Source organism: Erythrolamprus reginae, chromosome 2 (genome assembly GCF_031021105.1).
Source record: "Erythrolamprus reginae isolate rEryReg1 chromosome 2, rEryReg1.hap1, whole genome shotgun sequence".
Taxonomy (NCBI): Eukaryota; Metazoa; Chordata; class Lepidosauria; order Squamata; family Dipsadidae; genus Erythrolamprus; species Erythrolamprus reginae.
In genome coordinates this window covers 323,374,631-323,393,806 of record NC_091951.1, presented here as the reverse complement: position 1 = coordinate 323,393,806, position 19,176 = coordinate 323,374,631, and the positions used below count along the sequence as shown (strand labels likewise).

The 19,176-nt window shown below is 44.3% G+C and overlaps 2 protein-coding genes across 6 annotated transcripts in view; one reads left to right on the top strand and one right to left on the bottom strand.

Annotated features, from left to right (window-relative positions):
• Window positions 1–19,176, top strand: part of GPBP1 (GC-rich promoter binding protein 1) — a 46,002-nt gene that overhangs the window by 488 nt on the left and 26,338 nt on the right. For 2 of the 5 annotated variants that reach the window (XM_070743309.1, XM_070743312.1), the window contains exons 2-3: window positions 1,551–2,455; window positions 3,873–3,935. Coding sequence is in view for 1 of the 5 variants with exons in the window: in XM_070743308.1 (XP_070599409.1) it covers window positions 2,426–2,455; window positions 3,888–3,935 (78 nt within the window). In the remaining 4 variants the exon portion in view is untranslated. Of the gene's footprint in view, window positions 1–73; window positions 355–1,550; window positions 2,456–3,872; window positions 3,936–19,176 lie in introns of those variants that run through there. The other 3 variants (XM_070743311.1, XM_070743308.1, XM_070743310.1) reach the window with 2 other exon arrangements.
• On the bottom strand, window positions 5,218–18,267 carry LOC139163260 (tigger transposable element-derived protein 1-like). The gene is made up of 3 exons (XM_070744213.1): window positions 17,800–18,267; window positions 16,924–17,268; window positions 5,218–5,249 (listed from the first exon to the last, which is right to left on the bottom strand). The coding sequence occupies exons 1-3, from the start codon at window positions 18,206–18,208 to the stop codon at window positions 5,218–5,220; spliced, it is 786 nt and encodes a 261-aa protein (XP_070600314.1). The 5' UTR covers window positions 18,209–18,267.

The window sequence follows — 19,176 nt, the reverse complement described above, 5'->3', positions numbered from 1 at the left end:
TTTGCGTTGGGGGGGGGGGGGCGGCTGCAAGCGGTGAGGGGAAGGCAGGTGAGGGGCGGGGAGAGCTTGGGGCAGAGTCCACCGGGGGGAGGGGAGAGGCCTAAGCTTTTACCCTTGGGAGCCGCCGTCGTCCCCAAGGCTCCCTCTCCGCTCGCTCAAAGCTCGAAGCGTGTGGCCTTCCCCCCACCGCCCCCTTCCTCGTCCTTTCCGAGGCCCTCTGAACCCGAGGCGCGGCTGTCTTTTTGGCCTTACTTAACCGCGTTCAAAAAAAACAAAAACCCACACGAACGTCCGAAAAGGAGCTCGCGAAGAACCGACTAATTGACTAAAGCGATTCCTCTTCGTAAAACTGAGGTGAGGCAGGTGGAGGAAAGAAGGACTTTGTGCCCTACTTTACCGAAGTCCAAATTTATTTTTTTGGGGGGGGGGGGCCGACTAGGAAGGAAGAGGAAGAGGAGGCAAACTGCGCGCTTCTCCCGGGTGTGTGTTTGTTTGTTTTTTTATTTTATTTATTTATTAGATTTGTATGCCCCCCCCTCTCCGAAGACTCGGAGCGACTCACAACAGGAATACAAAATACAAATCCAATGATTAAAAAAAGCAAAACAGTTAAAAACCCTTGATTAAAAACACTCATACAACTCAAACAAATCATACATAAAACGGAGCTCCCGAGGGTTCAGCAAACGAAAGCCCCCCCCCCCCCCGACCTTTCTTCCTCCTTTCGGGCATTTTTAAACTTTCTTTGGCTTCGTGGGAGTTGACAAACCCCGAGTCTTTTTGGACTTTTTTCCCCTCACGAAAGTATGGAAGGGTCGCGGGGCAAGCGTGCCTTCCACTTTCCTACCCACCCCCCCAACCCGAGATCTTGCTATATTGTCCGCTTCGGTTCTGTACTTTATTTGGGGGTAAAAGAACTTGGATCCAAAGCCTCGTCCTTGCGGTTTTCCCGTGGCAGTGCTGCTCTTGTAGCCAGCACTCTCACCGTGTGTGTGTGTGTGTGTGTGTGTGTGTGTGTGTGTGTGTGTGTGTGTATAATGTAGAAACATAGAAGATTGACCTCATGGTCCATCTAGTCTTCCCTTATACTACTATACTATGTATGTATGTACATATGTATTTATCTATCAATCCAATGTATAGGATAGTAGTAGTTTGTATAAACATAAGTACAAAGAAACGATAAAAGTAACGAGTCCTCAGAGAGGGGCAGCATATAAATCCAGATAGATAGATAGACAGACACACAGACAGAGACAGACAGATAGCAGGACAGGGATGGTAGGCACAGTGGTGCACTTACGCACACCCCTCTTAGAAACGTGAAGCGATCGACTGTAGACAGTCTAAGGGTAAAGTTTTTGGGGTTTGGGGAAGAACCCACAGGGGTCAGGTAGATCCTCCCCCCAAAACTGCCTTGGCTGCTGAATTCAGCAGGCATAGGTTGTCTTCCTGTACCTAGTAGGACCTGTCTTGTTTGTGGGGAGGGGGCTGCGGAAATTTATTGGAGATATTTAATAACATTTGTTGATGTGCCTCTTCCATTTTAGGTCATTTTGAACGTCTGGGTTATTTTTTTCCATTGCTTCCGACTAGATGAGGAAAAGCTTTTTCAGTTGAAAAGGACAATATTTTTCCACCCTGGAGTCGATCTGTTTGGTCACTTTCCACTTCGTGTTTTTCTGAAATCTTCAGAACTTAAAGCTTTATGAACTTTTGAAATTTTTTCCCCTTTTTGTTTGAAGACACCTTGGACTTATTTTTGTCCCTATGGAATGGATAATTATATAAACTTCTTAGGCTCTGCGTATTTCTTTGAAAACTCTTTCTTTTCGGTTCAGCGGATTCAGAAAAAATTGAGATTGACTTATTTTTCCAATTATATTTAGAAATTTTATTAGCGGTGGCTTCTCATTCTTCCCTTTTGGTTATAGTTGATGGCCACTTCTGTTTAAATTTTTAGGAGGATTAATATTGCTGCTTGGAGTGAACCCTATTTCCTACATGAAGGCGATGGACTTTATTTTTCATTTGCATTTGCTTTTTATATAAAGACGCATTATGGAAATATGGAGATAGCTGCTGTGTGCTCATGCCTGAATTAACTCTTAGAAAGGCACCTCGTTTTGGATGTGGAATTTGTTCTGCTCTTTATGTCTTAAAAAGAGTATTTATTTTTTTATAGAGCTGATGCTCATTATTGTGCAAAATACATGGAATAGAAAAGTGAAGAAAACTTTGTTTCAGAAAACAAGCTACTAAAATCAAACTTGTTTGCTTCAAAAAATAACTTGGCAGAGTCCGTATATGTGAACAATGGGTAGCTGATTTTGGAGAGTCAGCTGTTTGCTACAGATGTAGTATCATTAGGGAGCTCAGGATATTTCAAGGGAAGCAAAACTGGAAAACAAATTTTGGGAAGTTGATGCCAATCTCTGCAGTACTCTTGGATTTTGTAAGTATTCATCCAAATACTATCTTTGTAGACTTTTAAGAGCACTGAAGTTGCTTGCTTGTGCTATTACAACAACTTATCTTTCTTGAGCAAATAGAAATATTTGATATTAAATTGAATGTTTAAAAATGTAGCTTGATTAATGTATGGATGTTTGAAATCACATTAAATTCAAGTTGAATTTCTTATATTTTAAATTTAAATGTTGGTGTTCAGAAACAAGGTGTTCATACTCACATGTTCTGATCCTGTTCCTTGCCAACTTTTTTCAAATAGGAAACACTTTTTCTTTGTGTGCCCAACTTTTCCTTACACATGCATTTATATTGTGGCATATTAAAACATATTAAATATCCCATAATGTCTAACCTGAGAAACAGGTTTAATAAAGCAAGTTATTGACACCTAAACCGGATGTTTGAAAGAGTGCAACTTAAAAAAAAAATCAATTAAATGTGGTTGTTAAGGAAGCTATATTCCTAAACTTTGGGTGTGCTAAGGCTGTCATTGAAAAATAATAATAATAATAATAATAATAATAATAATAGTAATAATAGCATAGAAACTATTTTTATTAATCAGAAAAATTGAAGCAATTGTTATGAATTTCTACGTTGCTATAACAGCTTTTGCTATTGCACTTGATCCACTAGCCTTTTCTACACCAATCTAGATGAATGTCTGAACTGTAGAAAAGCTTCTGGAGATCTGGAATCTTGAGAAGATGTTCATGACACACACATATATATATATATATATATATATATATATATATATATGTATATATATATATATATGTGTATATATGTATGTATGTATATGTATGTATGTCTGAAATACATGTTCAGGACATTTATTTATTTGATTCGACATAGTTGCTGAACAACTGTAAACACATAGAAAAGAACCACCTTCTTGTTTACAGATTATTTAATATTTGTTACATTACATTACAGTATTTTCTAGCATGTTTATGTGAGTTGTAAGATTTTACTCAACAAATATTTGCTATTAAAACTTCTTTCTGCTACCTATTTTAGATAGCATTGCTGAACTAAAATGCGGAAATTTGGTTACCTCCATAATGTTGGTATTTCATAGTCTCTTCCCTATCTGGATTATATTAGTGATAGTTTTTAGAATCTGGCAGTAAGGTTAATAATTGGTGTTGCAAAGGAAGGCAAGGTGTGGAATCTTGTTATACAAAATAGATTTAGAATTGGTTCTAATTAGAAATAGAATTTTAACTGGGTTTTCAGAACATCTGTAGAATGATTTGATATTTTTGAGAACTGATTAATAGTGATTGATAAATTTGTATTTGTTTTGTATTTCTATTTAATAAAAAGCTACACATTTAATTAGGACAGAGAGTACACATAATTATTTAATGCTTCAATATTTTTAAATGTCGCAGGTTTATTTTTAACAGAATCCAGTGCTACCTCATATAAGATGGACAAAGCAATCTAATTCAGAAGTAAGTACCATTTATTGCAGCTTATATGGTTTTTCCTATTTCTCAGATTACATATACTTAATAAATAAAACATACTTTGGGCTACCTAAACAATAGTTTTAAATAATTTCTTATAGTTGCCAGTTTAATTACTTTAAAGGCTTAAATCATATTAAATGTATCTAGCAAATAACTTTATTTAGTGAGTATATAACATTTTTACATTAATAGATAAATGGAATTTAAGTTGGAATTTACTTTTTACAATTTGCTGTTTTCATGTATCTGTATTGCTCAAATCAAACCTTTCCCTATATTTATGTTACTGGCAAATAGACAATCTTAATTTATGGATCTTTGGGTTGGGAAAGGATTTTTCACAAGGTTAGAAGGAAGGACATGTATTCATAATATTTTAAATGACTATGCAGTGAGTGCTTTGGATTTGATTCCAAGTAAGCATTTCAGAGTATTCATGTAATGCTCTGTAACATTTAAAGCAGCTGTGTCTTTTCCCAGAGTCATGAAAGTTTCAATGGATAGCTGTGCAATCTAGAAAAAAAGTAATTGCTGGGTTTTGCAGAAAGGTATATCCATGCTTTTGGAGACTTTTTTGAGATTGAAGACTAAGTGACCTTACGTTTAATTAGAAGAAAATGACATGCATTTAGTTTTATGTGCAACTTAATAAATTAACCAAGTATATTTGGGACCATAATCCAAAGAGATATGTATGTCATTTTACATTTGATGCACATTTGAAAATGCATCTCAAAATTTGAAGCTTCATATTATTATTATTTTTTTAAAAACCCTCAGAAATTCTTAGTGGGGCATTCAGAGGAAATAATATTTATCATAACATTATGACAAATTGTGGTAGTATTTCCAAGTTCTATTTTTCATTGCTCTAGAGCCGACACTTTTGTATGTAAAAATTATGGCATGCTATCTAATAATTGGTCTTTGCTTAATAATGTTAATTGGGATCAAAACTGGCATTAAGCAATGCAGTCATAAATTGAAAAATCATATGATTGTGATTTGCAACTTTCTGCCAGCTTCCCCATTGACTTTGCTTGTGGGAAGCCAGCTGGGAAGGTTGCAAATTGTATTCATGACTACATGCAATGACAATACAAGAAATAGTTGTAACTATTGTTTGTTCAGCGCTATTGTAGATTTGAATGGTTACGGAGTGAGTGTTTGATAAATGAGGACTACCTGTATGTCTTTCAGCAAATGTAAACAAAAATGTATAAAAATGTATTAAAAAATCTTACAAGAGGTTTTTTTAGTTCTGTTAGCATTCATGTTTATAAAGTTTTATGGTTGCTAAAGCAAGACATTAAGAGTAAGAGAGAACAGCAGAACATATGAGAATACTAGTTTTTCAGATATATATGCTGTTGCAATTAAGAGTAGAAAAATAGTAGAAATGAGTTGTAATTCCTGTTGGTTGCAAACACAGTAACTTTTAATGCCATTAAAAATATTCTTTATGTACACATTTTCCAGACCAAATCCTTTCTGTTTTATATGCTAAGCTTAATTGCTTAGTAAGGATTTTAACTTGAGCTGCTTGTTCCAAAGTGGATTGTTACTACTTTGTTGTAAGTCAGGTGACTTACATCTCTATTGAGGTTGGCCTGTAGGCAATATAGCCACTTTTAAAGGAGGCTTTGTATATCTAGGAGCGGGGGTTGGATTGAGAAGGGCTAATTAGACATAAAAAGATTATTTTATTTTTTTTAACAGCAGTAAGAATAAACTGATTTTTAACAGATGGAGTTTTTTGTACTTTTGAGTGACAATCTGCATTTATGAGACTATTCAACAGCATGGGCATTCTAAATTAATGAAGAGGAAAAATGGTTCCCTGATGTTCCAACTGCATGAAACACAGTTTTTGTAACTTGTGTTTTTTATCACAATTGCCCAAAATGATTTTTTAAAATTATGATCTGAAAAACATAAAAATATAGTCCCTAGATCAGTGATGGTGAACCTATGGCATTGATGCCACAGTGGCATGCGGAGCCATATCTGCCAGCACACAAACAGTTGCCCTAGATCAGCTCCAACATGCATGTGTGTGCTAGTCAGCTGATTTTTGGCTCACACAGAGGCTCTGGGAGGGCGTTTTTAGCTTCCAGAGAGCCTTGGAGGTGGCGCTTTAACCTTCCCCCGGCTCCAGGGAAGCCTTTGGAGCCTTCGGGAGGCTGAAACAAGCCTACTGGGCCCACCAGAAGTTGGGAAACAGCCCATTTCCGGCCTCCAGAGGGCCTCTAGGGGATGGGGGAAGCTGTTTTTGCCCTACCTAGGCATTGAATTATGGATGTGGGAACTCGCGCATGCGTGATAGCATGTGCCCACACTTTTTCGGCATCCGAGAAAAAACAGGTTCACTATCATTGCCCTAGATAGTTTTCAAGTAGTTAGTTTTAGGATTAATAAATCCTCCAATTTAGGAAATGGATGGAGGAAGTCTGATTAAATGTATTTGCCACTTGTAGGGTTATTTTGTATATAAGCAAACACAGCTTTAAACTGATAAACAATACCAATAAGTAAATATTACTTTGATGCTGGTAGTTGTTAACTGTAAAAAAAAAAAACAATTAGGTTGCTCTAGTCAACATCTGGGCAGTTATTGCACGATCCAACCTGGGTCAATCACTGGGACTGGAGGTTTAGTTTTCTGAGCTTTCACACTTGTTCTTGAGCCTATCTTCAGGGGAACTTCTGACTACCAGAATATGTGCTTTGGGTTTGCATCATATTTATGTGGTGCTGCAAGTCTGTGTTGATTGGCTGTTTTTTCTTTATGCTTTCAAGTCATCAGGCTCCTAAATACATGATACGTTGTTAGTAAATTACTCCTGTTGACTGGCAAGGGGTCTGTTTCTCAGGTTTCAATTATTTCTCTGGCTGTCTTTTTACCTGCATGGCCAACAATTTTAGCAGCTGTGAAATTGAATGTATGTCCTTATTCATTGCAATGAGAGGCTACCAATGAGTTTGGGACTTCTTGTCTTACTGCTCCCTTGTAGTCTTGCTATCTGGAGATTAGCTTCTTCCTTGTCTTCCTACATAATGATGGGCAATCCATGCAAGGGATCCGGTAGATTACATTATCAGTATCTTCCATCTTCAAGAAATCTTTGCACTGAATGATTTGCCTTGTATTGTAGCCTCTGGATGGTATGCAATGCCCACTTGCAGATATCAGAAGCTGCATTGCACTTCTTTCTAAATGTTTAGGATGTATGGCAGGATGTATCATATACTGAGTATAAGATGCACCTTTTATCCCCCAAAAGAGGGCGAAAACTTGGGTGCATTTTATACATCGAATCTAGCCCCACCCAGCCACCCTTTGGCTTCTGCCTCCCAGCAATTTACCTCCTTGCAGCAAACAGTGCAGAGCCTGATTAGCACAAGCAACTGATTTTTGGCTTCCTTCCTGATTGAGGCTGCAGGCAGGCCACCTGCTAGAACTGAATGTGAAACTAGTTGCATTCTTATATAATGAGAATAGGCGTTGATTGCTTACCTGAACGCCTCTTCTCGTACGGTGAGTGGGTACAGCAGTCACATGGGTTGCTCCTGTCCAATCCGTTGGAACTGAGCCTAGTATTAAAAAAGAGTGCCGGATCCGCCCCTTCCCCAGAATTCGCGAATCCATAGACTAGGCTCAGTAGTGAAGCTCTTTAATGTTCAACTCTCATGTGTTATAAGAAAATAGAATAGAAGGTAAAGAAGACCACACAAAGGGAGGGAAGTGACTGCTGTACCCACTCACTGTACGAGAAGAGGCGTTCAGGTAAGCAATCAACGCCTATTCTCCGTACTGAAGGAGTGGGTCCAGCAGTCACATGGGACATACCCAAGAGATAGGTCCCTAGGGTGGGAGTACATAGCTATCGTGAGAGATAACGGATTGGAGTACTCTTCTGCCGAAGGCAGCGTCCGCTGATGCGTACGAATCGTTGATGAAGGAATTTGGCGAGGCCCAAGTGGCTGCTTTGCAGACTTCTTCCAACGGAGCCTGAGTCGCCCAAGCGGCAGATGTGGCAGCACTTCTGGTGGAATGCGCTGTAATATTCCTTGGAATGGAAAGGGAAGCTGTCTCGTAGGCCTTAGAGATGGTCCCTCTGATCCAACGACCTATTACTGTAGAAGACACTCTGGATCCCAAGGATCTGGGATGGTAGGCTATGAAGAGTGCTTCAGACCTCCGGATGGATCTTGTGCGTTGGATATAAACCTTTAGCGCTCTAGTGAGATCCAGAGTGTGCCATCTAGTTGCCAGGGGATGCTCTCGTTGGAGGCAGAAGGAAGGTAATATGATATCCTGAGATCTGTGGGACATGGAACTGACCTTTGGTAGAAAGGTGGGGTCCAGTCGCAGAACCACCTTGTCCTGGTGAAACTGACAAAGGTCCTGTCTGATAGAAAGGGCTGCCAACTCAGATATGCGTCGGGCGGATGTAATCGCCACCAGGAATGCTACCTTGAAGGATAGGTACCTGAGGGACGCAGAGTTCAGGGGTTCGTAAGGTGCCTGAGTAAGAGAGTGGAGAACCCGTGGCAAGTCCCAGGTGAGATATCTGTGAATCTTAGAAGGCCTGAAGTTGGCCACTCCTCTTAGAAATTCTTGGATTTCTGGAAGGGAGCGGAGGGGCTGCCTGCGAGGCCCCGCCAAGACGGAAGAGATGGCGGCCAGGTGTCGGCGGATGGTGCTGGTAGAGAGGCCTTGGTGGGAGCCTTTCATGAGGAAGGTGATTATCCTGTGGGTGGGAAGACACAGGGGAGATAAGCCCTTCTGCAAGCACCACTGATGGAATTTGGACCAAGTATGGTCGTAGATCCGGTTGGTAGACCCTCTTCTAGACTTCAGGATGATTTCCACTGTGTCCGGGTCATACCCTCGCAGGTCTAAGTCCCTCCGGATAATAACCAGGCGGTGAGGTGAAACCACTCTGGGTCTGGATGGAAGGAGGCCCCCTGTCGCGACATATCCTCCGAAAACGGGGAGTCGCCAGGGGTCCTGGACGGACATTGTTGGAGGTCCGCGAACCAGGGCCTGCGAGGCCAGTGAGGGGCAATCAGAATTACTCGGGCCTTCTCCAGGAGGATTTTGTTGATCACGTCTGGCAGAATTGGAATTGGAGGAAAGGCATACAATAGACCTGGAGGCCAAGGACTCCTGAGGGCAGTGATTGCCTCTGCTCCCGGAGACGGGAACCTGGAGATGAAGTGAGGGAGCTGGGCATTGGCTTTGGTCGCCAATAGATCCAACACTGAATGGCCGAACCTGAGGCAGACTTGGTGGAACAGTGACTGATGGAGATTTCACTCGCCTGGATCTATGGTCGCTCGCGAGAGCCAGTCCGCTTGGACGTTGAGGCTCCCCGAGATGTGGTCGGCTAGAAGCGACTGGAGATTCTTCTCTGCCCAAAGGCCTAACTTCAGGGCCTCCCTCCTGAGGGCCTAGGCTCTTGTGCCTCCCTGTCTGCAAATATGGCTTTTGGTGGCTATATTGTCGGTGAAAATCAGCACATGCTGGTTGGAGATGTGAGATTGGAATTGTTTTAGAGCTAGAGACACGGCTCTTAATTCTAATCAATTGATGGGCCTGGAAGCCTCCTCCAGTGCCCATGTGCCCTGAGCTAAAAGACCCTGGGCGTGGGCTCCCCAGCCCGAGAGGCTGGCATCTGTGGTGACTACAACTGGTCGGGGCACTGGAAGGGAGATCCCTTGTCTAGGGCTGGAGAAGTCCACCACTTGAGGGATCTGCGAACCGTCGGTGGAATGGCGACGATTCGAGTTGCTGTGGCCCGATCTCTGGGAGGTAATAGAAGCCACTGTAGTTCCCTGGCGTGAAGACAGGCCCAGGGGACAATACCAATAGATGACACCATTTTACCCAAAGGGAAGATAGGGTGGCAATGGAGGTAGATTGCTGGGGCAGGATGCGAGCAATGAGATCCAAAAGGCTGCGTTTTCTCTCAGTGGAGAGGAAAACCTGGGATAACTCAGAATTAATGATAGTTCCCAGATGCAGAATGGAAGTGGATGGATCAAGGTGGCTCCTTTTAAGATTTATGGAGAAACCATGATTCTGTAGAACCGACATGGTAAAAGAGAGGTCTGCCGCCACCCAGTTCTGGAATTTCCATGAATTAAAATGTCATCTAAATAACATAAAATATGAAAGGGAGAAGCCCGGATATGAGCCGCCAAGGATCCCAAGAGTTTAGTGAAGACTCTGGGAGCTGAGTAGAGCCCAAATGGCATGGCCTTACACTGAAAATGCCTGCCTTGAAAGGCAAAGCGCAGAAATTTCCTATGGACCTTGACAATGGGGATATGGAGGAAGGCCTCCGTGAGATCCAGAGACACCATAAAGTCTCCCCGATGTAGAGCTGCTAAAAATGGAAGATAAGGAATGCATTTTGAAATCCTATATTTTATGAACCGGTTCAATTTTTTTAGATCTAAGATGGCTCTCCAGCCTCCAGAGGTCTTAGGGACCATGAAGAGGATGGGAGAAAGCCTAAACCTCTCTGGAGAGAGGGGACCGGTTGAAAAGCTCTAATAGTCAACAAATGAGAAATAGCCTCCTCCATTCGGATACGAGATGGAGGGGAACTGGGAGAAGGACACGAAATAAAACGGTTAGGGGGAGGTGAAATGAACTCTAACCTTAGGCTCCTTTCCACAGTGTCAATGACCCAGGGGTCCTTACAAGAACGGTGCCAGGCGGAAGAGAACCAGGCTAGGCGACCGCCTATGGGAAAGGAGGAAAACTTACCATCTGGCTCTTTTGGAAGCCCTGGTAGAAGAGGATCCTCTCTGATAACGGGAACCTCTGCCCCTGGTGGTTCTAGATTGGGATCGAAACCGAGGGGAAAACTGACCTGGACTCCTTTGAAATGCGAAGCCCTGATCCTGTAGACGCCCTGTGCGCCGAAAGGGCTACGGTTCAGGGACCTTCTAGGTGGTAGGTCCCAAGACCTTTTTCTTGTCTGTGGTCTCTGTAAGGAGAGGGTCCAGAAGGTCTCCGAAGAGGAGGTCACGTTTCAGCGGACCCATGGCTAACTGCCACTTCTGTCTTACTCCCGCCTGCCAAGGGCGGAGCCATAGAAGTCTTCTGGCCGTTGTGGAGGCTGCTACTGACCTGGCTGCAAATCTGGAAGATTGGAGGGTAGCATCTGCTACATATTGGGCAGCTGCGAAGATTTTGTTGAAATCCTGTTGGCCCCGTAAGTCATCTGGAGGCAGGTGTGGTTGGAGCTGACGAAGCCACAAGAGCATAGCTCTGGAAAAGAAGGATGCCGCTGCAGCACTCTTAAAGGCCCATGAGTCTGCAAGAAGACTCCTTTTGAGCATTGCTCAAGTCGTTTGTCCTCTGGCCGGAGGACCTCCTCTGCTTCGCCAGGCATGGCGGCAGTCGAGTGGAGAGTCTTCACTGGTTCATCTGGCTTGGGACATGTTAGGAGTTCCTCATAGACGGAGGAGAGCTTGTAGAGCTTCTAGTCCTTGGGAGTGGGAGTAAGCCAGCAGTTGGGTGGTCCCACTGTTTAAGCAAGGCATCCTTAAACAACTTGGGCATAGGAATTACCTCATTGTCTTCCTGTTCTTTCATGAAAAAAAGGAAGATTATCCTCCGGAGGATCTGAGGAAGAAGTAGCCTGTTTTTCTTGCCCGGCTAGCCCCGTGGATACTCTAGCTTTAAGCAGGAGAGATTTGAAAAGCTGCGAAGGAAAGATAGCAGCTGGGGCTGGAATCTTAATCTGAGATTCCTCATCTTCCGACAGACGCTGAAATGGGTCATCATCCTCTTCTGCATCCACGTCCTCATCCTCTTCCTGAGAGGAGTCAGAGACCTCCATGGCTGGGGCTCTGTAGGAAGGAGAAGAACTCACGGGACGGGAGGAGCGTGGAGAGGGATGAGACAGAGAAGGCACATTGAAAGATGAGAGTTTAGCGTCAATGGTGTTAGTCAGAATAGTCAAGATAGACTGAAACTCCGGTGGCAAGGAAGAAATATCAGCCGGAAAAGCCGGAGGATCCCTGAGGGCCTGAGCAGGTTCTGGCTGGGAGGAATCCTCGGTAATATCTGGCTCCTCTGGACCTAAACCCCATAGGTTAGGTTGGGGTGGATTTAGGTTTGGCTCATCCAGGGATAGCACAGGAACCCCAGAAAGAGGCAGGTTAGAGGCCTCCGGGGGGGTTGGATTGATATGCACTTGGGCCTGCACCTTAAAAGTTTGGCTGGTTTGTCATGTATTTTTTGTAGGGCTGGGTCCCTTCTCTTCTCAGCCCTGGTGGGCTTGGCTAAGGAATGGGTGCCTGAGAAGGAGGAGGAAGAGGCCTGGGGGACTTCAGTAGAATTACCAGTAGGCCTAACCTCTTTGGGACCTTTGGTAGTGCCTCTCTTGGGAAAAGAAGCCATAGTCTGACAATTAACAGAAGACAAGGCTGAGCCAATAACTGAATAATAAGGAGAAGAATTTCAAGGACTTCCCAAGAGGAATGGATCCTGCTTCGAGGCCTCGAAGCTGCTGAAACTTGAGGACAATCTGGGCAAACCCAGAGTTCGTGCCCCCAAACCCAGCGGGGCCAGCCTCCCTAAACTTTATAATTAAGTAAACCAAGGCACTCTGGTTGGAGGCTTAGCCGGTGGAGAATTTAGCCTGGGACCCCCAAGGCCCGCTCCGGGATCCACGCGGTGGACTGAGGCCTACACGGCTGGCAGGGGGCCAACACGAGAGGCCTAGATTTAAAAAGGGCGCGAAGGCCTTCGCGCCGAAAAAGATCGCTGCGTAAAATTTCTTAAAGGGGAAGGGATCGACTAAGTCCAGGAGACTAGAAGGCGTCTCACTCCGCAGGAGGTATTTCTTAAGCCCTTAAATATTTTTGTATACAATAAATAATCAATAATTCAATAGGTAAATACTTGCACCAGGACCTCCAGGCCAAAGGATTAGAAGAATCCACAAGCGGCCGCAGGAATCGTAACCGGCAAAACCGCCGGGGGAAAACGAAACCGCAACTTCTCCCAAGGAAAAAAGCCTAGCCGCTTTTTTTCTTTTTTTCTTTTAAACGGCTGGCGCAATTAGTGCAAGTAAATAATTAAAGACAATAAATCTTACTACTTTTTGAAGGAAAAGATCGAAGGGAAGGTGTTAGAATGTTGAACGAGCTATCACAATACAACCGCAGGATATGCGAACTGAGCGAATTCTGGGGAAGGGGCGGATCCGGCACTCTTTTTTAATACTAGGCTCAGTTCCAACGGATTGGACAGGAGCAACCCATGTGACTGCTGGACCCACTCCTTCAGTACGGAGAAGTAATAATAAGGGAAATTAGAATTTGAATGATGGTATTGGTAAGTATGCTTAACCCCGATGTTCTCCTCGCATTTACTATACACTTGTACTCCTCCAGGTCCTTCTAGACCCGGAGTAAAAAAAGGTTGGTTTTAGCTACTGGAATTGTTTTTTTGAATACTTTTTTCGCTAGTATACTATTTTGAACGTTTCTGAACACAATGAAATGAAAACAAGTGGAAAAAAAATTAATTCTTATTTGTTTATTTTTGCTCAGAAAAGCCCGCCCCCCGACTGTGTAATTTTTTCAATGTATAAAAAAATGGATTTTTCAGGCTAATCTATCTATAAATTGAAAAAATTGCAATTTTTTAGTTTAGCATGGATTTATCAAGAATAATTTATCTACATATACAGTGGTACCTCAAGATACGAACCCCTCGTCTTACGAACAACTTGTGATACGAACCTGGGGTTCAGAAAATTTTTGCCTCTTCTTACGAACTTTTTTCGAGTTACGAACCGGCGTTCGGAGGCTGCTGGGAAGCCGCGCGGCTGTTTTAAAAGGTGACAGCCGGGCGGCGGGGCTTCCCAGAAGTCTCCCGAATGCCGGTTCGTAACTCAAACAAAGTTCGTAAGAAGAGGCAAAATTTTTCTGAACCCCGGGTTCGGTTCGGGAGGTTGCTGGGAAGCCCCCCAGCCCGTCTGTCACCTTTTAAAACAGCCGCGCCGCTTCCCAGCTGTCTCGCGAATCCGAACCCGGAAGTTCGGCTTTAGCGTTCGGCTTCAGGAGACAGCTGGGAAGCGGTGCGGCTGTTTTAAAAGGTCGCAGCCGGCCTGGGGGGCTTGCCAGCACCCCCCCGAACCTGGGTTTGGGGTTCGGGGGGGTGCTGGGAAGCCCCCCAGGCCGGCTGTGACTTTTTAAAACAGCCGCGCCGCTTCCCAGCTGTCTCCCGAAGCCGAACGCGGAAGTTCGGCTTTGGCGTTCGGCTTCAGGAGACAGCTGGGAAGCGGCGCGGCTGGCGTTCGGCTTCAGGAGACAGCTGGGAAGCGGCGCGGCTGTTTTAAAAGGTGGCAGCCGGCCTGGGGGGCTTGCCAGCACCCCCCGAACGCCGAACCCGGGTTCGGGGGGGGGTGCTGGGAAGCCCCCCAGGCCGGCTGTCACCTTTTAAAACAGCCGCGCCGCTTCCCAGCAGTCGCCAAAAGCCGTTTTTTTGCGGGGGTTTTTTTGGTTGCACGGATTAATTGACTTTACATTGTTTCCTATGGGAAACAATGTTTCGTCTTACGAACCTTTCGTCTTACGAACCTCCTCCTTGCACCAATTAAGTTCGTATCATGAGGTATTACTGTATACAGTGATCCCCCGGTTATTGCGAGGGTTCCGTTCCAGGACCCTCCGCAATGAGCGAAATTTCGCGAAGTAGCGCTGCGGAAGTAAAAACACCGTCTGCGCATGCGCGATCTTTTTTTAAAATTATTTTAAGTCCGCGCGTGCGCAGACGGTGGGGCGACGGCAGTTCGGAGGCTGGCAATGGTTATTTTTCATGGTTTTTTCCTGCTCTCAAGTTCCTAGCTCTCAGTGAGTAAACCTGCCACTTTTGATTTTAAAGTCCATTTTTAACAGGGTTTCTTCTGGTCAAGTTCCTAGCTCTCAGTGAGTAAACCTGCCACTTTTGATTTTAAAGTCCATTTTTAACAGGGTTTCTTCTGGTCAAGTTCCTAGCTCTCAGTGAGTAAAACCTGCCACTTTTGATTTTAAAGTCCATTTTTAACAGGGTTTCTTCTGGTCAAGTTCCTAGCTCTCAGTGAGTAAAACCTGCCACTTTTGATTTTAAAGTCCATTTTTAACAGGGTTTCTTCTGGTCAAGTTCCTAGCTCTCAGTGAGTAAAACCTGCCACTTTTGATTTTAAAGTCCATTTTTAACAGGGTTTCTTCTGGTCAAGTTCCTAGCTCTCAGTGAGTAAAACCTGCCACTTTTGATTTTAAAGTCCATTTTTAACAGGGTTTCTTCTGGTCAAGTTCCTAGCTCTCAGTGAGTAAACCTGCCACTTTTGATTTTAAAGTCCATTTTTAACAGGGTTTCTTCTGGTCAAGTTCCTAGCTCTCAGTGAGTAAACCTGCCACTTTTGATTTTAAAGCCCATTTTTAACAGGGTTTCTTCTGGTCAAGTTCCTAGCTCTCAGTGAGTAAACCTGCCACTTTTGATTTTAAAGCCCATTTTTAACAGGGTTTCTTCTGGTCAAGTTCCTAGCTCTCAGTGAGTAAACCTGCCACTTTTGATTTTAAAGTCCATTTTTTACCTGGTTTTTGGCTCTCATGTCCTCCTTCCATCCCTCCCTCCTTCCTTTAGTAAAAAGCACTTAAACAATGACAGAATAAAAAACCCCAGCCCTCACCTGTGTTTGAATTTCATTCACTCAGTCATTCATTCTTCTCTATGCCACTCAGTCCCAACACTTTCAACCCACAAATTACCATTTCCCATCCCCTTACTGTACCTCTACCTGTACCTGTAACCTGTACACATTGAATACACTTAGTCATCCTGATAGAAACAATAAAAATATTTATTTATTTTTTACATTTTTGGGGGGGGGTTAGCATAACTAGGATAAATCGGGATCTTCTTCTATCACCATGTCTACAATGGACGCTGCAGGTGATGTTGTGGCAGACCTCTTGGTTTTCGTGAGAAACATAGTTATGGGCAGTTGTTGGCGCGTTTTCTTTTGCTTGGCTAACAAGGCTCTGTATGGTGCAATGGTGTTGTCAAGGGAGGCCTTAAAGTGTATAGAGCGAGTCATGTTGGGATCCCAAAGTTCCGCCATGCGTTGCAGATGTGCAGCAGTTCTGTTCATTTCTGCAAGCCGCTCTAGCGTTAGGCCAACATCTTCTTCTTCCTCAGCTTCTACAACTCCCTCCTCTTCTTCACTCGCTGACCTGGTCAGCTCCTCCAGATCTTTGTCTGTCAGCGGTAGGCCATGCTCATCTATCAAACCATTGACTTCCGCTGGTGTCATGTCAACGAAGCCTTCTCCACCTAGTGCCTGTGCCAGCTTCACAGACTTCTGGACTGCAGCATCTTGGATTTCTTCGGGAGCAAATCCCCTGTGATCATGCACCACTTCTGGCCACAATTTCTTCCAGCAGGCATTCATTGTCTGCGACTTCATATCCACTAAGGCACTCTGAATGTTCGTCAGACAAGATGCAATTGTGTACTGACGCCAGTAGGCCTTCAATGTGAAGTTTGCATCAGCATCCATTGCTGCCACGATGCTTCCAAGAGAATTGCGCGTGTACAGTGCCTTAAATGCGCGGATAATACCTTGATCCATCGGCTGGATAAGCGATGTGGTGTTTGGTGGCAAGAATTCGACTTGCACCCCATCATGTTCATCTGCCAGATCATCATGGCCTCCGGCATTGTCCATTAGGAGAAGCACTTTGAAATCTAGTCCTTTGGCAGCCAAATAAACCTGCACCTGTGGGATGAAGCAGTGATGAAACCAGTCCCGCGTGAGGGGTTTTGTAATCCATGCTTTAGGATTATGCATCCAGTACACTGGCAATGCATTCTTATTTCTGTTCTTGAGGGCTCTTGGATTTTGTGACTTATAAATTAGCCCTGGCTTCAGCAAAAAGCCTGCTGCATTCCCACACATGACCAAAGTCACTCTATCTTTCATGGCCTTAAAGCCAGGGGCTTTGGCTTCATCTTGCATCAAGAAAGTCCGTGAAGGCATCCTCTTCCAGAACAGGCCTGTTTCATCCATGTTGAACACCTGTTCTGGATGGTAGTCCCCTTCTGCAATTAGATCTCTAAAGGTGTGCCGGACAAAGTTTTCAGCTGCACCTGTATCTGCTGAGGCAGCTTCTCCATGCAATGACACACTCTTCAGGCCATAGCGCCGTTGAAATCTGTCAAACCACCCTTTGCTTGCTGTGAATGTGGCTTGGGCTGAAGAAGCAGAAGATGTTGATGGCTGGGGGTCTTCAGAGTCATCTACAGAGAATGACAGGAAAGGGAGAGAGAAGTGACTTGAATGAAAGCATACAGTCTTTCCATCCCTCCCCTCCCTCCCTCCCTCCTAACATCCCTCCCTCCATCCATCCATCCATCCTTCCATCACTCCCTCCTTCTCTCCCTCCCTCCTAACATCCCTCCCTCCCTCCCTCCCTCCTTCCATCACTCCCTCCTTCTCTCCCTCCCTCCCTCCTAACATCCCTCCCTCCCTCCATCCATCCATCCTTCCATCACTCCCTCCTTCTCTCCCTCCCTTCTCTCCCTCCCTCCTAACATCCCTCCCTCCCTCCCTCCCTCCATCCTTCCATCACTCCCTCCTTCTCTCCCTCCCTTCTCTCCCTCCCTCCTAACATCCCTCCCTCCCTCCATCCATCCTTCCATCACTCCCTCCTTCTCTCCCTCCCTCCCCCCATCCATCCATCCCTCCCTCCTTCCATCCATCCTTCCACCCTTAACACTTAACACTTAAATACAGTATGTAATGACAGAATAAAAAACCTCAGCCCTTACCTGCGTTTCCCTCATCTGCATCGCCTTCTTCTGTGTCTTCAAGACGGTTGTACAATTGTTGTGCTTTGGTTCTTATAGTGTTGGTATCCAAAGCAATGCTCTTTTTGCGGCAGTCTTGTACCCACACAGACAAAGCAGCTTCCATCTTCATAAGCCTTTTGTTTCTAGGCGTCACTATTCTTTTTGCACCCTTGTTGAATGATATCAGAGAACTTTGCCTTATCTTCTTCTCCTCTTTCCTAATGTATCGCACAGTCGATTCGTTGATCCCATAATGCCGACCAACCTCTACATTAGAATGTCCCGCTTTCAGCATGTCCAAAAGTTCAATCTTTTCCTTAATTGTCAGCATCTTCCTGCTCTTTTTAGCATCTCCGGCTCCACTCCGCATGGAACGTTTAGGTGCCATCTTCCACGAAGTCTTCACAAAAGAGCTCCAAGCAAGAGATCGAAGAAACAGATCCAAGAAAGAGCTCCAAGCAAGAGATCGAAGAAACAGATCCAAGAAAGAGCTCCAAGCAAGAGATCGAAGAAACAGATCCAAGACAGAGCTCCAAGCAAGAGATCGAAGAAACAGATCCAAGACAGAGCTCCAATGCAAGAAACAGCTCCGACCAACAGCTCACAAAGTTCCAAGACAGAAACGGCTGCACAAGTTGCAAGTTGCAAAGGAAAGCAAAGCAAATCACTGATTGGCCGAGATTTCTGCCCATCAGCAATGACAATGGTGATTGGCTGAAATTTTGCTGTATCACCATTGCCATTGCAATGGCAAAGCTGATTGGCCGAGATTTCGGCCAACCAGCAATGCCACACGTCAGTTTGGTCAGTTTGGGCGGGAAAAACCGGGCAAGTACTGTATTTTTAACTTTTTTTTTTTTTGAAAAATCGCGAAGTACCATGTAAAGCGTTTCGCAACGATCGAGATGGTAGCAATTGCTCAAAAATCGCGAAGTACCATGTAAAGCATTTCGCAACGATCGAGATGGTAGCAATTGCTCAAAAATCGCGAAGTACCCTGTTCGCAATGGTTGGGGACGCAATAAACGGGGGATCACTGTATATATTTGATTGTACAAGGCATTGTACCTTTTTTGATTTTATACCACAAGCATACTGTGATGCGCAGTGGATAAGATATAGTAACTATCTTAAAGTGGTACAAAATGAATTTTTGTGCTGAATTTAAACTTGAATAGGTCTTATTGGTCATCTTTAGAGAGGTAGTTTGATCTAGTCCTTGAGATAGCAGGCTAGAAAGTTGGAGATGGTGAATTCTAGTTCTGCCTCAGCCATGAAAGTCAGGTGGGTGACTTTGGCCCAGGCACACTCTCAGCCCAATTTGCCTCACAGGTTTGTTGCGGGGAAAATAGGAGA

Coding starts and splice junctions, on each gene's coding strand:
- LOC139163260 (XM_070744213.1), bottom strand. CDS start 18,208: ATGGCACCTAAACGTTCCATGCGGAGTGGAGCCGGAGATGCTAAAAAG. Junction 17,269..17,799: donor TGCAGATGAGGGAAACGCAG/GTAAGGGCTGAG, acceptor CATTCTCTGTAG/ATGACTCTGAAGACCCCCAG. Junction 5,250..16,923: donor TAGAGTGACTTTGGTCATGT/GTGGGAATGCAG, acceptor GTCTTGCTTTAG/CAACCATAAAACTTTATAAA.